Source organism: Anomaloglossus baeobatrachus, chromosome 12 (assembly GCF_048569485.1).
Source record: "Anomaloglossus baeobatrachus isolate aAnoBae1 chromosome 12, aAnoBae1.hap1, whole genome shotgun sequence".
Taxonomy (NCBI): domain Eukaryota; kingdom Metazoa; phylum Chordata; class Amphibia; order Anura; family Aromobatidae; genus Anomaloglossus; species Anomaloglossus baeobatrachus.
In genome coordinates, this window is record NC_134364.1 from 62,425,948 (window position 1) to 62,440,453 (window position 14,506).

General features: G+C 44.8%; 1 protein-coding gene across 5 annotated transcripts in view; it reads right to left on the reverse strand.

Moving 5' to 3' along the window:
* Positions 1 to 1,207: 1,207 nt before the first annotated feature.
* KLC1 (kinesin light chain 1) overlaps positions 1,208 to 14,506 on the reverse strand; it is a 97,429-nt gene continuing 84,130 nt past the window's right edge. For 4 of the 5 annotated variants that reach the window (XM_075329563.1, XM_075329561.1, XM_075329562.1 and 1 more), the window contains exons 15-16: positions 11,182 to 11,248; positions 1,208 to 2,152 (exon numbers count right to left, since the gene is read on the reverse strand). In XM_075329563.1, the coding sequence (XP_075185678.1) occupies positions 2,087 to 2,152; positions 11,182 to 11,248 (133 nt within the window). In that variant the 3' untranslated portion in view covers positions 1,208 to 2,086. The remainder of the gene's footprint in view (positions 2,153 to 11,181; positions 11,249 to 14,506) is intronic. The other variant, XM_075329564.1, reaches the window with a different exon arrangement.

Sequence of the window (14,506 nt, forward strand, 5' to 3'; positions counted from 1 at the left end):
AATCTACATTTCCCGCACGGCGCCCCTGCGCCGCTCGGATGCACTCTTTGTCCTTGTCGCTGGTAAGCGCAAAGGGTCGCAGGCTTCCAAAGCCACCCTGGCTCGATGGATCAAAGAACCAATTCTTGAAGCCTACCGTTCTGCTGGGCTTCCGGTTCCATCAGGGCTGAAGGCCCACTCTACCAGAGCCGTGGGTGCGTCCTGGGCATTACGACACCAGGCTACGGCTCAACAGGTGTGCCAGGCAGCTACCTGGTCGAGTCTGCACACTTTCACCAAACATTATCAGGTGCATACCTATGCTTCGGCGGACGCCAGCCTAGGTAGAAGAGTCCTGCAGGCGGCAGTTACCTCCCCGTAGGGGAAGGCTGTCTTTGCAGCTCTAACATGAGGTATTTCTTTACCCACCCAGGGACTGCTTTTGGACGTCCCAATCGTCTGGGTCTCCCAATGGAGCGCCGAAGAAGAAGGGAATTTTGTTACTTACCGTAAATTCCTTTTCTTCTAGCTCCTATTGGGAGACCCAGCACCCGCCCTGTTGTCCTTCGGGATTGTTGGTTTTTTTCGGGTACACATGTTGTTCATGTTGAACGGTTTTCAGTTCTCCGATGTTACTTCGGAGTGAATTTGTTTAAACCAGTTATTGGCTTTCCTCCTTCTTGCTTTAGCACTAAAACTGAGCAGCCCGTGATCCCACGGGGGGTGTATAGCCAGAAGGGGAGGGGCCTTACACTTTTTAGTGTAATGCTTTGTGTGGCCTCCGGAGGCAGTGCTATACACCCAATCGTCTGGGTCTCCCAATAGGAGCTAGAAGAAAAGGAATTTACGGTAAGTAACAAAATTCCCTTCTTTCTGGAACAATTTCAGAGGTGCCAACATAGATATATCTCTATCTATCTATCTATCTACACACACACAATATAGTATATATACACAGTATATAATGTATGTGCTATACTTCCCATTTGCCATAGCAACCAATCATAGCGCAGCTTTCACTTCACATGGAAAGATTAAAAAATGAAAGCTGACTAGTTGCTATGAGCAACGGGGCCTAGTTCTGTGAATGAAACTATGTACAGGAGGGAAGTGTGTTTTGGGGAAGGAAAAAAAAAAAAGGATGACAATGTGCACATTCCAGACCCGCCACATTTATGACAAATTCATACATATAGCTATTTGACTTATTTCACTCCATAAAACATAAAAAGGTGTAAGAGTAACCATTTATTTCAGTATTGAGGTTTTCAGTTTACTGTGAAAAAAAAATAAAAATCCACAAGAATAGAAACATTTCACTTTAGAGATGATCTTCATCAAAAAGAAAAACAAAATGCCACAAAAGTGCTGCATGTAAACCAATGTATAGACAAAATGGAGGACAGCTGCCCATAGCAACCAATCAGAGCGCATTTTATATTTCTCCAAGGCAGGCTGGAAGATGAGAGAAGCTCTGTGATTGGTTGCTATGGGAAGCAGCTCCATTTTGTTTCTACACAGGTTTTTAGATCTGACCTTATATTATGTGTAAAATATAGATTATCCACCAAGTTGTAACTATGTTCAAATGACCTAACACCATGGTATCAGTGGAAGATATCGGATTTAATAAGACGGTGGTCCATGGTTCATGTAGTAAAGAAGTGCGCAGTCCCTGTCCGGGCAATGTAAACAGTTATTTTACACAAAAAAAATAAAATTAAAAAAGAATTCCTTCCCTGCCTCTAGAGTGGTCTTCATTGTAACAAAGAGTCCCCCCAACCTGTGTGAACATGGCCCAAAGCCAACAGGTTTTCTGCCTATGATTTGGCGGCTGTAACAGTCACCCAATTATGCATTTTCGGCATTTTATATATTATATTTCTACAGACAACAGTGCAAGCAGCAAAGTATATACATCATACACACCTATAAATAAAGGGGGTTTAAAGGGGGGGAAACAAAAAAAAAAAACAACTAAAAATTATATAAAATCTAGAATTTTTTGTCTTTTTTTCTTTAAAAACATCAGACGGGAATAAGCTTCTTGTACGGGGAAGCTTAGTCTCAGTGCGTTCTTCGTGGTAGCGAGTCCCTGCGCGGCGGCTCAGTGGGCCAGGTCTGTGTGACTGGCGCTCAGACCTCGGCTCTCAGTCAGACAATTATTTCGTTCCTGCAAAAAGAAGAAAAACGGGGAAAAAACTTTTTTTTTTTTTAATCAACATTGCAACACTATGTATAGAGTTCAGCAAAAATGGCGTTTAGACCTTGTGCACATTTGCATTGGGGCTGCCAAAAGCAAATCCTGGCAGCGCCATTCCTGCAGACAAATCATGGACCCCATTGTAATTGGTAGGGGCTAATTGGGCGCCTTTGTCCTATCATATCTCGCACTACATTGTGACTTCCGCTATAAATGGAAGCTACAGCACAAATGTGAACAGGACTGTTCCCTAAAGTAGAAATAGTAAAAAATTACTATTAATACAGTTCAATAACTTGATATCTAAACTTTTTTTTCTTTACAAATATAAGCAATACTAATAATAATTTTAAACATAAAAACACAGTGATGGGCGAACACGAACTGTAAAGCTCGGGGTCCGTCCGGACCCCAAACAGTTCTCTGGGAAGTTCCTGTTCAAGTTCACCCACCCGGATAATTTGTAAAAAAACAAACAAAAAAAACCCCTCAAATTAGGAATAAGGCCCTGTGCGCACTAGAAAAAGGAATTTTCTTCAGAAAATTACGGAGGCTCAGTAAGATTTCCGCACCTGCGGGAAAATATCGCACCGAAATCCGCATGCGGTTTGTTGCGTTTTGCTTCGGATTTTGTGCGGATTTGTTGCGGATTTTTTGTGGAAATGCCGCAGCCAGCGTCGGATTGGCTACCGGAGTAATCTCCAGTAATACCAGGCCTGGCCGTGGTTACCTGCACTGAACTCCGGAGCTCAAACCTGAGCTCCGGAGTGCAGCCTAGACTAAACTGCGAGCGCCGAGTGATTGATTCCCTGGCGATTACTGTTTAGTTCAGGCCGGGCTGATCTCCGGAGCTCAGGCGACAGCTCTGGAGTGCAGCCCGCCCTCTCTACAGCTGTCACCTGAGCTCCGGAGATCAGCCCAGCCTGAACAAAACGGCAATCGCCGGGGAATCAAATCACTCGGCGCTCGCAGTTTATTCTAGGCTGCACTCCAGAGCTCAGGTGACAGCTCCGGAGTTCAGTGCAGGTAACTGAATCCAGGCCTGGCATTACTGGATATTCCTCTGGTAGCCAGTCCCGCAGCTACCTGTGGAAAAGAAGTCACATGCAATTGTTTTTGCTGCGGGAGTCCTGCAGCAAACTATGCAGCTGTCAAAATCCGCCTAGTGGGCACAGCATTTTTTTTTGTCATAGGATTTGCTGGTGAATCCCTGCAGAGATGTTATGAACATTTTCTGCAGCGAAACATGCAGTAAATCCGCGGGTAATCCGTGGTAAATTCCGTCTAGTGCGCACAAGGCCTAAAGCAGGAGCAGAAGAGTACACACAACTGTAACACTACTTTCCAAGTTTGCTCAGTAACCCTCATACATATTCACTGCTTGCCCCGCCCACCATCAGTCCTGGCGTCTGATCGGTCCTAGTCCCCTCCCCCATTGCTAATCTGTAACTGAAATGAAAAACACCGAAAAAATCCTTTATCAGATATATAAGAGCTCATTCAGACGACCGTTCCGTTTGTCCTGGTCAGTTCCTGTTTCTTTGCGGTCCTACTGACAGGACCATTTTTTCAATGTCTTGTGTAGGATTGGATGAAGCACTTCCGTGTGCAAAAAAACAGGAATGGACGCCGTATGTCTGTTCTGTTATTATGGAAGATGTTCTTCCTATTCTGTTCTGCAATAACGGCCCGTGACTCAATACAAGTCAATGAGTCCGCAAAATCCCCAGAAGCACTTCCGTCGCGTGCCCCTGCAGTCTGTGTCCTGCTCCTGCACCAGTCCCACTGCTGCCCCCACTGCAGTGTCAGCAGTTGCCCCGGCTGCAGAGTGTGAGTAGCCGCGGGGATGATGAGTGTTGCAGTCAGGAGGTTAGTAAAGTTCATTACCTGCTGTGATGAATTCCTGCACTCCTGAAGTCAGCGCTTGTCATCGACTTCTGTGCCTGCCACATTCTCACATCACCTCTCGTAGGCAGCCTGAGACTGACTAGCCGTGATGTCACGGGCCGCTCGCGATACTTCACCTGTGAATGCGGCGGTCATTGCACTCAGTGGCGGGCGCTGACGTCATGAGTGCAGCGGCTTCCATCACCGCAGGTAATGTACCTCGCTAACCTCATGAAGTCATCGCTGGACCAGGGCTGTCCTGATGTTAGCTAGGGTCACTGCACTGCTCTCCCAGCCAATAGGGAACATTCTGTTCTTCATTGACTGGGACAACGAGTATGGTATGAATCGTCGTGGGAACCCCTTATTGGATTACGCCGGACCTGGATTTGTTTTTTCTTTCCAATAAATTGGTGAAACATTGAATGTGTTGGGTAGTGTTTTTTCAAATAAAATTTGTCTTTTTATTTTTTATTACTGGCTGGGTTAGAGACGTCGAGTATCTGATAGATGCCTGACCTCACGAACCTCTGGGCTTCATGTCAGGTGAGATTACTCAGCTGGTATCAACCCCATATATTACCCCATTTGCCACTGCACCAGGGCATTCGGGATGAGCTGGATAAAGTCGCTGGACCGTCACAACTAATTGATGCGGCAATTCAGTGTGGCTGCTGGCTGATATGTTTAGGCTGGGGTGGAGGGCGCTTACAATAACGTGAGTCTCCCCAGCCTGAGAATACCAGCCAGCAGCTGTGAGGCTTGATCTTGGCTGGTATCAAAATTTGTGGGGGGGTGGGGGGGGGTACACTATTTTAAATTATTTATTGTACTGTACGATATAGAACCGCCCACAGCCGGCTGTGATTGGTTGCAGTCAGACAGCTGTCACTCAGCGTGGGGGCACGTCCGACTAACTAATCACAGACGGGGGAGGAGTGAATATGTATGAGCCTAATGAGCGGCCGGCTCAGGAAGAACAGAGCGCTTGCTCCTACCCCTTTGCCCCAGATTCTGTTCCCCATAGACCTTATATGAGGAACAGATACCCTGGACTGAATGTAACTCTCCTTCTGTCTTTTTTTGCGGTCTGGACAGATGCGGTTGTCACACAGATGCATCTGTGGAAAAACAGGACAGTTTTCTGCGGACCGCAACAACAGAACGGTCGTGTGAACGTAGCCTAAAGGTGTGTAGGGGTGGGTGCGTGCGCATGGGTGTGTGTGTTTGTGTGTGATAAAAAAAATCCGCACCGTCGCATTTACAATCATAAAACTTTGCACAGCTGCCTCATTTCACTCAAAGAAAGTCAGACTGTTTTGAAGGGGAATTTTAACCCCACGCCTTAGTTATGCGACAAAAAAAAAAAAAAGCTTACTTGCTGTTTGGATGTGTGAGGTAATATATTGTCTGTTTTGACAGTTTGCCTGGATATTTATCAGGTGGCCTATAGCAACCAATCACAGCTCTACTTCTATTTTGTTACATGTCATTAATAGAAGCTCTGATTGGCTGCTATAGGCAACGGAGGACATTCTTAGAATAAGACAGCCTGTTAATGATTATCGGTGGTGAGAGAGAGAGACAATTAGTTGCTATACCAGGCAACGACAAGTAGTATAACTAGATTAGAAATTAAAAAAAAAAACAACCAAAAAAAAAACCAAACCAACCACCCTCTTTCTGCACTTTATTAACCCTAAACGCCCACGTCTGACGTAATCCACACGAGGTCCCACGACGATCCCAGGTCTGCTACATTCTGAAGTTGCAACGCGCGGGCACATTACAGAACTCTACTACATGACGCCACTGAGTTTAACTGCGGTCACAGGTGTAAGTTCCCAAGGTACACCATCTTTGACTGCAGGTAAACTCACCTCAGGTGACCTCATTGAACTCTGACCTCACCTCAGGTCAACTCATACAGTTCAATGAGACTTGCATCTGCTGGCAGAAAACAGTGGATTTTTTTTTTGCTAAGAGATGCAGATTTGGAGCTGAAATTTATACACAAAATTCCTGCACCAATACTGCATCTCCAGGAAAACAACGCATCCAAATGCAATGCGGTTTTGATGCAATATTGATGTGGGGTTTTTTTGCCAGAAAATGCAGATTTGTAGCAAGAATTTCGTGTATAAATTTCAGCACCAAATCTGCATCTCCTGGCAAAGCAAAAAAGGAGGAGATGCAAATTTGATACAGAAATTTCAAACAGCAAATTTGCATCTCTTGGCAGAAAATCACATTGAAACTGCGCCAAAACCGGTTTTGTTAATTTTTTGCCAAGAGATGCAGATTTGGTGCTGGAATTTATACACCAAATTGCTGTACCAAATCTACATCTTCTGCCCCCCCTCCAAAAAAAAAAAATGCATCAATACCACATTATGTTTGATGCGGTTTTTTGCCAGAAAATGCAGATTTGGTGCAGAAATTTGGCATATACATTTCAGCACCAATTCAGCAACTATTGGCAAAATAAAAACAAAACAAAAAACAAAACAAAACGGTGTTTTGCCAAGAGATGCACGTCTGATTGAACTCAGTTCACCTGAGGTAAAGTCACTGAGTTCAATCAGTTTGCCTGAGTTTACCTACGGTTACAGGTGGGGTACTGCAGGACCCTCCAGCTGTGACCACTGGTAAACTGAGTGACATCACTGCCTGAAGACGCAGTGTGCGGTCATGTTCAGTAATGTGCCCCCACGCTGGGACTTCAGTATGTAGCAGAGCTGGGATCATCATGGGACATAAGGCTGGGGAGCCCCCCAATAACTATGTGCCTCCCCAGCCTGATAAGAACAGGACCCAGCTGTCGGCTTTAGCATAACGGGGTATGAAAATTAGGGGGGGGGTTAACTGCACGCCATCTTTTTTTATAATTTTTTATTTTTAGATATTTAAAAAAAAAAAGCAGCATGCAGCTCCTCTTATTTTGATACAGCCAAAATAAACACTTGACTAGGGTCTACAGAATGTAGCTGTATGCTTTATCTGTGTTGAGTATCAACATGGAGGAACTCTATAGCAATTTAGTTTTCCACCACTATAGGGATACAGATAGCATGTGCGATTCCAACCAATCACAGATGTTGACACACTGGGTGGTGATGTGGTCTGACTGCAAACATAGATGCCGGGACTGATTGTGGGCGGGGGTAGCTGCGAATATGTATGAGGGTTAATGAGCGGATCCGAAAGTGTTACAGCCGTACAGGAGACTAACAAAAAAAAACCCCCAAAACCACTATCCTGCTCTAATCTGCCTAGCCCTTTCTACCATCAATATACAGCCCAATGTTCGGGTCCACATAGACTTATATGGGGATCGGCGTCCGGGCAGATATTCGGGTTCAAGTCCGATCCTGAATCAGACTTTTAAAGTCCGGCCAAACATCTGCAGATTCGCCCATCCAATACTAATCATTAATAAATAGTAAATAAATCTTTAAGTGTCAAGTACCAATAAAACATTACAGCCTATGCATGTGTTATCATACGTTTGAACCAGTTTTCTTCCAGAAACCGCGCCCCCTCTTGTCTATGGGCTTTATGTGGTACTGCACTGATGTGATTGAGGCCAAATTGAACTACCACAGTATGGATATTTCTGGAATTTAGGATTAAATCACATTTTATTTTTTTTCTGTTCTTAGAGAACCTCTTTAAAGGAGAAATTCCACAGCATACACTGATCAACGCAGTCCGTCAATATATGCTATGCAGGAGGTGAAACCTGCAGAAAAAGTCTGCACCATTTGTCCTATGTGGACAGGTGTTTCCTAAGGACAACTTGTGCAGCTATTGTACTGTATGGCTGAAATCAGTGTATCTAGCATTATGGATTGCATATGGCTCTGTATGGTCAGACACGGCCATTACACAGTACGCAGCAGGGACACACACAGTGTGTCCACCCATATCCTGTCCACCGCCATTAACTTGAGAACGGCGGCAGCTATAGGCATAGAAGTGGTGTCTAGGTATAGTAAAGTAGTCATGCGCTACGCAATGAAACCACCTATAGCACCACCTGGTGGAGAACAACGGAATTAGCATTTTTATCTCAAATGGAACGAGAGAGAAAAAAGTGAATTACAAAGTTGTAGGGCATCATCAATTCAACACGAATCGACACGTTGCATACAGAAATGCTGATTAGAACGTATAAAACTCACAAGGCTGCGGACGTGAAGCGATATCTCATGGAGACCTTCCTACAAGTCATTGGGTATGGTGGCTGCGTGGAGTGGCCTCCACACTCACCTGACCTGACCCCATTGGACTTCTGTGAGGTCACGTCAAACAGCAGGTGTATGCGACCCCTCCACCAACATTGCAGGACCTACGACGACGTATCACAGATGCTTGTGCAAATGTGTCACCTACCATATTGCACAACGTGCAGCAAGATACAGTATGCTGTGCAGAGTCCAGATGTGCATTGCAGCTGACGGGGGTCACTGAGCATCAAAGTTAAATGAGCGCCATATGCGTGACCAGAATTCAATGTTGGGGGGAGGTCATGGGTTTCATATCATAGCATTTCTGTATGCAACGTGTCGATTCGTATTGAATTGATGATGCCCTACAATTTGTTAATTCACTTTTTTTTCTTTCGCGTTCCGTTTGAGATAAAAATGCTAGCTCTGTTGTTTTCCACCAGGTGGTGCTATAGGTGGTTTCATTGCGTAGCGCATGGCTACTTTACTATACCTAGACACTACTATGCCTATACCTGCAGCCGTTCTCAAGTTAATGGCGGTGGACACACTGTATCTAAGATTATCTCCGCACAGGAATATATATATTTTTTTATAAAACACATCCAATCATGGAAACTATTATTCCAGTGTATCTATTGATGAAAATCAACTTTCTTTGTAGTAAAACCCCTTTAAAAGCACTCCATATGTATGCAGAAAACCCCCTTTAGGCCGGAGTTACACTCGTGCATATCTCGCATCACATCACCCTGCACGGCCTGATGCTGTTCTGACAGGAGCGTCTCAGCTGCAAATACATGCCGCTGACTGGCTCCTGTCCGGGGACTGTGCGGCCGTGCCGGGTGATGTGATGCGAGATATGCACGAGTGTGACTCCGGCCTTAGTTAAAAAAGGGAATTTTGTTTACTTACCGTAAATTCCTTTTCTTCTAGCTCCTATTGGGAGACCCAGACAATTGGGTGTATAGCTTCTGCCTCCGGAGGCCACACAAAGTATTACACTTTAAAAAGTGTAACCCCTCCCCTCTGCCTATACACCCTCCCGTGGACTACGGGCTCCTCAGTTTTGGTGCAAAAGCAGGAAGGAGAAAACTTATAAATTGGTTTAGGGTAAATTCAATCCGAAGGATGTTCGGAGAACTGAAAACCATGAACCAAAAGAACAATTCAACATGAACAACATGTGTACACAAAAGAACAACTAGCCCGAAGGGCACAGGGGCGGGTGCTGGGTCTCCCAATAGGAGCTAGAAGAAAAGGAATTTACGGTAAGTAAACAAAATTCCCTTTTTCTTTGTCGCTCCATTGGGAGACCCAGACAATTGGGACGTCCAAGAGCAGTCCCTGGGTGGGTAAAATAATACCTCGATAAAAAGAGCCGAAAACGGCCCCCTCTCACAGGTGGGCAACCGCCGCCTGAAGGACTCGCCTACCTAGACTGGCGTCTGCCGAAGCATAGGTATGCACTTGATAGTGTTTCGTGAAAGTGTGCAGACTAGACCACGTAGCTTCAACTACCGCGGCTTCCGGGAAGAAGGTGCGCTCCCTGCACAGTCCCCTATGGGGACACAGAGTACCTTTAAGTTGCAGGGCCCGGTCCCTGAGGTTGAAGAGGCTCCGGTCCGGCAGGTTCCACCAGGGGCTGCGGATGGAGCACGGTCCCAGCAAATGGATGACCGCTCTGGATCCCACTTCTCCAAGAGCCGCATAAGGGATGGTGAAGGAGACGGCATGTGGCTCCAGCCTCCGTACCCGCAATGGGTACCTCAACCTTAACAACACCGCCGGCATAGTGGGGTGAGAAGGGAACATGCCGGGTGCCCCGTGGGGGCCCTCTTTTCTTCCAACCGACATAACTAAGTATGAGAATGCATGAGTGGATATGTGCCTCCTTCCACACAAAGCATAAAACTGAGGATCCCGTGGTCCACGGGAGGGTGTATAGGCAGAGGGGAGGGGTTACACTTTTTAAAGTGTAATACTTTGTGTGGCCTCCGGAGGCAGAAGCTATACACGCAATTGTCTGGGTCTCCCAATGGAGCGACAAAGAAAAAGTCCTTTAACTAAAAGCTTATGACAGCTTGTGTCCTGCAGTGAAATCTGTGGGGACAGGCATGCAATTTCCCTGCAGCGCCACCACAGGAAAAATTAAGTATTACACACTGACAATTAATAACAATTTGCAAACATAACTGCTCCTCCAGAGCAAGAGACGCTCGTTGCAGCCACTCTCCGCTATGACTTAAAGATGGGGGTCAGGAATATAAACCCCCCATCCCACTTATCTTTTAGCTTTGAGGTCTGAATAAAATATTCATGAAATTTCATGCCAAGGATTATTATTAATGTCCTATCCTCAGGAAAGGTCACCCCCTACCAGATCGGTGGGGTTTTGACACCTGGCACATCTATTTGCAGCTCCCAACGATCTGATATGGATGCCCCATCTTATGGATATGTTGTCAGACATATGTAATGAGACGGATAATCATAATTTTGGTACAGGATAATGATATGGATAGACGACTATGCAGAGATGGATCACAGCTGGTGCAAAGGGAAATCTGATCTCATTTCCACTGCACCCGTCGAGATACATCGTCGCTAGTGTCTTTATAATGACGATAAAGTGGGTACAAGGAGCGGTAAGAGCGAGTTAGTCCATTATTAGGTTAGTAAATAGCGGTGGACATGGGCAGCACATAAGCAATTTAGTGCTAGGAGCACTATTCAGTAAATATTATGCACCACATTGACAAGCAAAGCACCAGCGTCTAGGTAAGTCTAAGTGGCATTCACACTGGCACAGTGGAGCACGTCATACCTCCATACACACACTACTAGTACTACAGGAGGAAAGAACAGGACTGGGCGTCTTACTTGCATGTGGTCCTCAGCAGCTTTGCCGCCCGTGTTAAGAACATTCAGAGAACTGGCACGCTTCATGCTGCAACCAGGGAAGTGGACATGCAAGGACAAACCAATGAGAATCACTGGAGGTCTAGACACAGTAATACAAGACATAGGCCCCTTGCCATGTGCTGGCGGGCAAACACTAATCCTTCAAGCTCAACACAAAATGTGCATATTGCAGAAATGCTACCTGCACTATATCGATCACACCCTATTGATCCAAGGACCTGATGAATACAACTAGAGCAAAAAGAATGGTTTCAGCAGATTCCAGTGCCCTCAGCGTCTGTAGTTCGGTACCACAGGGGTCTTGTTAGCCCATGCTTGGTGTACAAGTGCATCTCAAATTAGAATATCAAAAAGTTAATTTTAGTAATTTAATACAAAAAAGGGAAAACATATATAAAGTCATTACACACAGAGGGATCTATTCCTACATATTATATAGAGTCATTACACACAGAGGGATCTATTCCTACATATTATATAGAGTCATTACACACAGAGGGATCTATTCCTACATATTATATAGAGTCATTACACACAGAGGGATCTATTCCTACACTGTGTTCCAAATTATTATGCAAAAAGAGTTTAGGAGTGATAAGGTTAGAATTTTTTTGTCATTTAAACTCATTGCTTGTGATGTGTGTCCGGGCTCTTTATATCACTGACAGCAATTGCAGATACCTGTGCACATTAGTTTGGAAGGTGTGTCCAAATAAAGGCAAGACTACTGAAGAAGGCTGTTCCACATTATTAAGCAGGCTACATTTTTTGCTAAAATGGGAAAGAAAAAGGATGTGTCGGCTGCTGAGAAGCAACAAATTGTGGAGTATTTAGGTGAAGGCATGACTACAATCAACATTGCCAAGACACTTCATCGTGATCATCGCACAATCAAGAAGTATGTAGCTGATTCACAGCACACGTGTGCGTGCTATAAGGAGAAATTGAGGACTTTCCAACAGGCAATTGCGTCAGGTTAAAAGAGCAGCTGCTAAAATGCCTGGTCATAGCAGCAGACAGGTTTTTGAAGCTGCTGGTGCCTCCAACGTCCCCCGAACAACAAGATGCAGGGTCCTTCAGAGGTTTGCAGGTGTGCGTAAGCCATCCTGTCCACCACCTCTATACACTGCACACAAGCAGAAACTGCTACAGTGGGCCAAATGATACACGAAGACTGACTTCCAAACTGTTCTGTTCACCGATGAGTGCCGTGCAACGCTCAATGGTCCAGATGGATGGAGTGGAGGATGTCTGGTTGATGGACACCCCATGAAAACACGGCTAAGGCGCCAACAAGGAGGAGGTGGAGTAATGTTTTGGGCTGGAATCATGGGGAGAGAGATTGTCGGCCCCTTTAGGATCCCTGAAGGGGTAAAGATGAACTCCATAATTATGTGGAGTTGCTAAAACAGCACTTCCTGCCATGGTCCAGGAGGAAGAACCATGCATTCCGCAGCAAGATCATTTTCATGCATGATAATGCACCGTCTCATGCTGCAAATAACACATCTGCATCTCTGGCTGCTATGGGCATAAAAGAGGACAAACGTATGGTGTAGCCACCATCTTCCCCTGACCTCAACCCCATTGAGAATTTCTGGAGCATCATCAAAAGGAGTGTCTATGATGGCGGGAGGCAGTTCACATCTAAGCAACAGCTCTGGGAGGGTATTCTGGCCACATGCAAAACAATTGAAGCACAAACCATCCAAAAACTGAAATTCAATGGACGAGAGAGTTCAGAAGCTTCTTTCGAACAAGGGGTCCTATGTGCAAATGTAACATCACCTAGAATTAAGTTTTGACTTGAAAACTGTTTGATTTCATTTTGTAATAAGCTGAAATGCTTATAATTTCACAATTGACCATATTGTTTTTCAAAATAAAAAAGGTTGAAAACTCTGCTGTGCATAATAATTTGGAACATGCATTTGGAGTGTTTATTATTTTTAAAAATATACTGTTTTCATAGGCAGTTTGATCAAAAACATTTCAATTATGCTCAAATAGTACATGACTGGAAAATAACAATGACTGCAATTCATAAAGTTGATTTAGGAAAATATGAAAAAAATTTTTGCATAATTTGGAACAGTGTATATATTAGAGTCATTACACAGAGGGATCTATTCCTACATATTATATATAGAGTCATTACACACAGAGGGATCTATTCCTATTATATAGAGTCATTACACACAGAGGGCTCTATTCCTATATATTATATAGTCATTACACACAGAGGGATCTATTTCACGTGGTTATTTGTTAATGTTGATGATTATTGCTTACAGCCAATGAATACCCAAAAGTCATTTTCTCAAAAAAGTAGATTATTATACAAGACCATCTGAAAATATGATTTTACACTCAGAAATGTTGGCACCTACTGAAAAGTCTGTCCAGTAAATGCCTCAATAATTAGTCGCGGCTCCTTTTCCATGAATTACTGCATCAATGCGGCGAGTCATGGAGGCGATCAGCCTGTGGCACTGCTGAGGTGTTATGGAAGCCCAGGTTGCTTTGATAGCCGCCTTCAGCTCGTCTGCATTGTTGGCTCTGGTGTCTCTCAGATTCTCTATGGGGTTTAGGTCAGGCGAGTTTGCTGGCTAATCAAGCACAGTGATACAGTGGTTAGTAAACCAGGTATTGGTACTTTTGGCAGTGTGGACAGGGGCCAAGTCCTACTGGAAAATTAAATTTCCATCTCCAAAAAGCTTGTCGGCAGAGGGAAGCATGAAGTGCTGTAAAATGTCCTGGTAGACGGCTGCGCTGACTTTGGTCTTGATAAAGCACAGTGGACCTACACCAGCAGATGACATGGCTCCCCAAACCATCACTGATTGTGGAGACTTCACACCAGACCTCAGCAGCTTGGATTGTGGCCTCTCCACTCTTCCTCCAGACTCTGGGACCGCTTTTTCCAAATGAAATGCAAAATTTGCTTTTATCTGAAAACAACACCCTGGACCACTGAGAACAGTCCAGCTCTTCTCCTTGGCCCAGGTAAGACGCTTCTGGCGTTGTCTATTGGTCATGAGTGGTGACACAAGGAATGCGACCGTTGTAGCCCATGTCCTGGATACGTCTGTGTACGGTGGATCTTGAAGCACAGACTCCAGCAGCCTCCACTCCTTGTAAATCCCCCCCTAAATTTGTGAATGGCATTTTCTTAATCCTATCAAGGCTGTGGTTATCCCGGTAGCTTCTGCACCTTTTTCTACCACACTTTCCTTCCACTCAACTTTCCATTAATATGCTTGGATACAGCCCTCAGAACAGC